The sequence below is a fragment of the Symphodus melops genome (assembly GCF_947650265.1).
Source record: "Symphodus melops genome assembly, chromosome: 11".
NCBI classification, from domain to species: domain Eukaryota; kingdom Metazoa; phylum Chordata; class Actinopteri; order Labriformes; family Labridae; genus Symphodus; species Symphodus melops.
Window position 1 is genome coordinate 920,719 of NC_136701.1, and position 7,500 is coordinate 928,218.

Sequence of the window (7,500 nt, forward strand, 5' to 3'; positions counted from 1 at the left end):
TAATAAAAGCTGGCTTCCAAACGCACGTCATGTTTTTGTTTCTTGATTGAGATGACGCTGCACAAATACTCCAACATACTCCACACATACTACCAGCTCCTTTACATCAGAGAGGACTGCTGCTCTTTCTCTGAGGAACCGAAACAAACGGCAGCTTAAAGGCAACAGATGAAACATGTTAAACACTCTGAGCAGAAATCAGATAAACCCTCGATCTGTGAAAAGAGACAAACCATCGGTTAACCTCAGAAGGGTGGACGATAAGAACTTCGCTCCGGTTGTGACCTGTGCCTCCGTCAGTGTGCTGAATGACGAGGATGTCTGATATGATGGAGGTGTTGTCATTAACTACTAATAAATTCTTACTAATGAGAAACAGCGATCTTTGAAGCTGTGTGTGACATCGCCGTCCTCATGCAGACACTCAAACTGTTTCTTTAAAGAGCACGATGAAGCGATTCAGAGTGCTGCTCCTGAAACCAGACCGGAGCCCTCACACCTTGTGATTCATCCTCATTGCCTGGCTTACGTATTTAATTACATCTTCCAGTTGTGATAGATCATAGTCCCATGACGACCACGTTGCCAAGAAGTCACGCTCAGGGTGTGAAGCTGCTACCTGAATGTTGCGCTCCAGGTTCAAGTCGCATTTAAGTCAGAAATCTGAGTTTTGTTTTCATTAAAGCTTTCTGATTGATGAGTTCGAAAACAATAATAAAACATCCAGAGACACACATTATAAGTTTAAAATACATATCGAGTAACACGTTAGCGTTAGCATTAGCATTCAGCCACTTCTCTTGTAGCATTTACCTTTTGCCTTAATTTTAGATATAACAATCATTTAAAGCTGTAAAGTTTTAACATAGAGCTCTATGGAGACTGACTCACTGCAGGAGACAGACTCTAGTGGACACTGGAGGAACTGCAGCTGTAAAGTTGGACATTTTAACATAGAGCTCTATGGAGACTGACTCACTGCAGGAGACAGACTCTAGTGGACACTGGAGGAACTGCAGCTGTAAAGTTGGACATTTTAACATAGAGCTCTATGGAGACTGACTCACTGCAGGAGACAGACTCTAGTGGACACTGGAGGAACTGCAGCTTTGGTACTTTACCTTTGGCTTCATATTGCTTAGTTTAAATGTGCAACAGTTAAAAACAAACAAACAAACTAACTTTACAATAAAAGCTCCACAGGAACTTCAAATATATACGTCTCCTCAGACTGACTGAGGGGGCTGATCATGAGATCACTGAACAAAGTTTATTTTATTAAAGTCAAACAAACGGATCAACAGACAGTCAGGTGCTCAGATGTGACATCACAAGACCAAGCAGCCAATCAGCAGGCAGCGGCTGAACCCAGTCTCCAATCACAGGGCTGTGTGGGCAGGTGAAGCTCCGCAGATACTGAGGAGGATTACATAATTCTGTGTGTGTGTGTGTGTGTGTGTGTGTGTGTGTGTGTGTGTGTGTGTGTGTGTGTGTGTGTGTGTGTGTGTGTGTGTGTGTGTGTGTGTGTGTGTGTTGCTAGGAAACAGTGTCCTTAGGTGAAGGCATCAAAACCCTCTCTCCTCCTACACGCTTAAACACATACACTCACACTCACACACACACACACTCACACACACACATATACCTGTGTGAAAGCACTCAAAAAAATAATCAGGTTTTCTCTCGAAACACTCCCACACAGTGCAGCAGTGGGATCAGCTGTGTGTGTGTGTGAGTGTGTGTGTGTGTGTGTGTGTGTGTGTGGGCAGCAGCAGCTCTCTCTCTTGTTATATATCCTATTATACAATCAATGCAGAAACAGACACATAGCAGACTTCACATCTTCATCATGAACATCATCGTCCTCACAACGTCAAGTAAATTTACAGAAAGAACTGCAGTACGAGAACGTGAAGTACACACACACACATACTGTGAAGTACACACACACACACACATACTGTGAAGTACACACACACACATACTGTGAAGTACACATACTGTGAAGTACACACACACATACTGTGAAGTACACACACACACACATACTGTGAAGTACACACACACACACACATACTGTGAAGTACACACACACACATACTGTGAAGTACACATACTGTGAAGTACACACACACACACATACTGTGAAGTACACACACACACACACATACTGTGAAGTACACACACACACATACTGTGAAGTACACACACACACACACATACTGTGAAGTACACACACACACACATACTGTGAAGTACACACACACACACATACTGTGAAGTACACACACACACACACATACTGTGAAGTACACACACACATACTGTGAAGTACACACACACACACATACTGTGAAGTACACACACACACATACTGTGAAGTACACACACACACACACATACTGTGAAGTACACACACACATACTGTGAAGTACACACACACACACATACTGTGAAGTACACACACACACATACTGTGAAGTACACACACACACACATACTGTGAAGTACACACACACACATACTGTGAAGTACACATACTGTGAAGTACACACACACATACTGTGAAGTACACACACACGCACATACTGTGAAGTACACACACACACACACACATACTGTGAAGTACACACACACACACACATACTGTGAAGTACACACACACACATACTGTGAAGTACACATACTGTGAAGTACACACACAACATACTGTGAAGTACACACACACACACATACTGTGAAGTACACACACAACATACTGTGAAGTACACACACAACATACTGTGAAGTACACACACACACATACTGTGAAGTACACACACACACACATACTGTGAAGTACACACACACAACATACTGTGAAGTACACATACTGTGAAGTACACACACACATACTGTGAAGTACACACACAACATACTGTGAAGTACACACACAACATACTGTGAAGTACACACACAACACACTGTGAAGTACACACACACATACTGTGAAGTACACACACAACACACTGTGAAGTACACACACACATACTGTGAAGTACACACACAACATACTGTGAAGTACACACACACACATACTGTGAAGTACACACACAACATACTGTGAAGTACACACACACATACTGTGAAGTACACACACAACATACTGTGAAGTACACACACACATACTGTGAAGTACACACAACATACTGTGAAGTACACACACATACAGTAGAGTACAGTGTTGTATGTGAGTGAGTGTGTACCTGCACACAGAGAAACCTGCTATCTTCAGATCCCTGTATATATATCTTATATATATATATATAAGATCATTACTTGTACATCCTGCTTTATAATGACGTCTGATTTATAACGTCTGATTGGTTCAGGCGCCTGTGATGTTTATTTTATGCTCATGTTGTAAACATGCTTTAAAAACGTCTGAATGAGCTGATGTAATACAGATGCATCTATTCAGAGTTTATATTGTCATACAAATATACAGACGCAATAGACTGGTGTAGTTTTGAGTCCTAAAACCAGGAAGTGAGTTAGCATGTTAGCGCCATGGGTTCCTAACTCTAAAAGTCTCAATGTGGATTTTGAATGTGTTTGTGTTTAGCCTGAAATAAGGTCTGTGGTTAACACAAGCTGAAGAGATGTTGATGTTTTGTTAGACGAGATAAACTACGTTAGCTAAGACCCCACTTGTGAATTTTAAAGTTTTTACGTGAACTTTAAACGCAGGTTGCTAACAAGTAGCTAACTGAAACTACAGTGGTTGTCATGGAGACATTAAACGTCGTCACGCAGGGAACTCTCTCCCTAATCCTCCTTACAGCCTCTAGTCATGTTTTTTAGAGCTGTTGTAAATATTAGGTTCATAAACAACTTATTAAGCTAACGTTTAGCTAGCTTGTCAAATCCGCTGATTAGATCGATGAAGCATAACGGTCGTAACGTCATAATAAACCGACAGCGGTGTAGCTAGCTTGTAGCATAGCGTTAGCTTTTTACTTCTCTGGGCTGCATTAACTCTTCAAACTTCATATAAATGATGTTTATCTGTAAAGATTATCAGCTGAACTAAACAGCATCAGAAACGTGTGTTTGACACAGAGATTATTTTCTGCAAGAAACCACCGGCGCCATTTTTTCGGGTTGGCCAACAAAAATACGTCATTACTACACCAGTCTATAAGACACTGTTATTGTGAAGTCAAATCAAATCAAGTGTAATAATGATCCTGTTTGTGTCTGTTTCAGTCCGGCTCCATGACAGTATTTCAGAGGAGGCTCATCATTACCTCATCTTTGACCTGTGAGTGCGTCTTTTATTATCACAGGTCGTTTGATGTCATGGAGGAGAAAATGCTTTTGTTCAAACCAGAGACCTAAACGTCACCGTCTTTTTTTTAATTTTTAATTTTTTGTGACATATTGGGATATTTTCTTTAAAGTGCGGACACTGAGCTCATCACATCTTTCTATGTTCATATTGATTCTGTGAAGCCGTCATATTGGCGTCCCAGTCTTTGAGGTCACACTGTGTTTCCGTGTTGCAGAAGTACAGTGGGAGCTCCACACACACACACACACACACACACACACACACACACACACACACACACACACACAATGAACATTTATTCATCCACACTTGAAAGAATCGTTTAAGGAACTCAGTCATTGTCAACTATAAAAAACTTCATTTTATCGTCTGTGTTTTATCTGGAGAGATCAACAAATAAAATAGATGAATTGTTTGGTTTAGTTTTTGTCGTCTCACGCCTTTGAACTTCTTCTTTTGTTAATACTAATCAACTTTTTTTGTCTTCTATGTGCAGAGTAACAGGTGGAGAGTTATTTGAAGATATTGTAGCCAGAGAATATTACAGTGAAGCTGACGCCAGGTAACAGACATACATACACACACACACACACACACACACACACACACACACACACACACACACACAGATGCACACTTGACTCTGACCTCTGTGTCCACAGTCACTGTATCCAGCAGATTCTGGAGGCGGTGCTTCACTGTCATCAGATGGGCGTGGTCCACAGAGACCTGAAGGTACCTGTCTGTATGATGACATCATTACTCCTGTCAGTGTAGTTTACTCTCTCACCTGGCTGCAGTGATAAACACTAACCTGCAGAAGATAATGCTGTTAGCATTGTTAGCATCTACGTAAACCAATGAGCAGAGTTAGCATTGTTAGCATCTACTTTGTAAACCAATGAGCAGAGTTAGCATGTCAGCATCTACTTTGTAAACCAATGAGCAAAGTTAGCATGTTAGCATCTACTTTGTAAACCAATGAGCAGAGTTAGCATTGTTAGCAACTACTTTGTAAACCAATGAGCAGAGTTAGCATGTCAGCATCTACTTTCTAACCAATGAGCAGAGTTAGCATGTTAGCAACTACACTGTAAACCAATGAGCAGAGTTAGCATTGTTAGCAACTACTTTGTAAACCAATGAGCAGAGTTAGCATTGTTAGCAACTACACTGTAAACCAACAAGTAGAGTTAGCATGTCAGCATCTACTTTGTAAACCAATGAGCAGAGTTAGCATGTTAGCATCTACTTTGTAAACCAATGAGCAGAGTTAGCATTGTTAGCAACTACTTTGTAAACCAATGAGCAGAGTTAGCATGTCAGCATCTACTTTCTAACCAATGAGCAGAGTTAGCATGTTAGCAACTACACTGTAAACCAATGAGCAGAGTTAGCATTGTTAGCAACTACTTTGTAAACCAATGAGCAGAGTTAGCATGTCAGCATCTACTTTCTAACCAATGAGCAGAGTTAGCATGAGTGCTTCCTCTGTGTCTGCAGCCAGAGAACCTGCTGCTAGCATCCAAGTCCAAAGGCGCGGCAGTCAAGCTGGCGGACTTCGGCCTAGCCATTGAGGTGGAAGGAGACCAGCAGGCGTGGTTTGGTTAGACGGATACTGATGCTCCTGTGTGTGTGTGTGTGTGTGTGTGTGTGTGTGTGTGTGTGTGTGTGTGTGTGTGTGTGCGTGTGTGTGTGTGTGATTGTATCGCTTCATATTTGTGTGTGAGTTTGTGATTGTAACGCTTCTTACTTTTGTGTGTGTGTGTGTGTGAGATTGTAACGCTTCTTACTTTTGTGTGTGTGTGTGTGTGTGTGTGTGTGTGTGTGCAGGCTTCGCTGGGACTCCTGGTTATCTCTCTCCGGAGGTTCTGAGGAAGGATCCATACGGGAAAGCTGTCGACCTCTGGGCCTGTGGTCAGATCCTACTCTGCTCTCATCTGTCCTACCTCGTTTCCTTGTTTCCTCTTCTTTCTTGTGTCCTTGTCTCCTCTCTCAGGTGTGTGTCCCTGTCTTTTATGTATGTCTCTCTCTCTCTCATTCTCAAGTGTGTGTGTGTCTCCCTCTCTCTCTCTCTCAGGTGTGTTTCTCTCTCTCTCTCTCTCTCTCTCTCTCTCTCAGGTGTGTGTTTCTCTCTCTCTCTCACTCTCAGGTGTGTGTTTCTCTCTCTCTCTCACTCTCAGGTGTGTGTTTCTCTCTCTCAGGTGTGTGTTTCTCTCTCTCTCTCTCTCTCCCAGGTGTGATCCTGTACATCCTCCTTGTTGGTTATCCTCCGTTCTGGGATGAAGATCAACATCGTCTCTACCAGCAGATCAAAGCTGGAGCTTATGATGTAGGTCACATGACTCAGACAATGTGCATTCATTGGTCAGAGTGGGGTTGGGGGCGGGGCTTTGACTTTCTCCTTTATTTACCTGCTCTGTTGCCTTATTTCCTCCTTTCCTTCCCCCCTCCTGCTCCTCGTAGTTTCCCTCTCCTGAGTGGGACACGGTGACTCCTGAAGCCAAAGATCTCATTAATAAGATGTTGACCATCAACCCGTCCAAACGCATCACAGCGGCCGAGGCGCTCAAACACCCGTGGATCTCTGTGAGGCTCCGCCCCCTGTGCTATGTCACATATTTATATCCACCATAATATACACATTTCATAATGATTATGTCCCTCCAGCATCGCTCCACGGTGGCGTCCTGTATGCACAGACAGGAGACGGTCGAGTGTCTGAAGAAGTTCAACGCCAGGAGGAAACTGAAGGTCAGTCATAGGTCAACGCCAGAACAGAAGTAACTTAAGCCCGCCTTCTCTCTGATGACCAGCAGGGGGCAGAAATCCATCTAACAGCGTGATGTTCATTCATGAAATTATGATCTAATTAGAGTCACAGAGACCAGAAAGAGGGAGGGGCTACCTTTGATTGACAGGTCAAGAATAATAATATCATGTATTTAATTCAGAAGTCAAACTATGTGTATCTAAAATGACTCCTTTCCTTACTTGTGTCCTTGTGTCCTTGTGTCCTTGTGTCCTTTCCTTCAGGGAGCCATCCTCACCACCATGTTGGCCACGAGAAACTTCTCAGGTGAGACCGCACACGTGTTCACCTGTAGTCTCCAGGCTTCTCATTGGTCCTCAGAGCCTCATGTCATCTGTTCACTTTTGACCTACGG

The 7,500-nt window shown here is 42.7% G+C and overlaps 1 protein-coding gene across 2 annotated transcripts in view; it reads left to right on the plus strand.

Annotated features, from left to right (window-relative positions):
• The window catches only part of camk2a (calcium/calmodulin-dependent protein kinase II alpha), a 21,963-nt gene that overhangs the window by 7,621 nt on the left and 6,842 nt on the right, over window positions 1-7,500 (plus strand). For both annotated transcript variants that reach the window (XM_079356463.1, XM_079356462.1), the window contains exons 4-12: window positions 4,249-4,303; window positions 4,830-4,895; window positions 4,996-5,068; window positions 5,837-5,939; window positions 6,167-6,250; window positions 6,571-6,665; window positions 6,800-6,922; window positions 7,004-7,087; window positions 7,370-7,412. In XM_079356463.1, coding sequence (XP_079212589.1) covers window positions 4,249-4,303; window positions 4,830-4,895; window positions 4,996-5,068; window positions 5,837-5,939; window positions 6,167-6,250; window positions 6,571-6,665; window positions 6,800-6,922; window positions 7,004-7,087; window positions 7,370-7,412 — 726 coding nt within the window. The remainder of the gene's footprint in view (window positions 1-4,248; window positions 4,304-4,829; window positions 4,896-4,995; window positions 5,069-5,836; window positions 5,940-6,166; window positions 6,251-6,570; window positions 6,666-6,799; window positions 6,923-7,003; window positions 7,088-7,369; window positions 7,413-7,500) is intronic.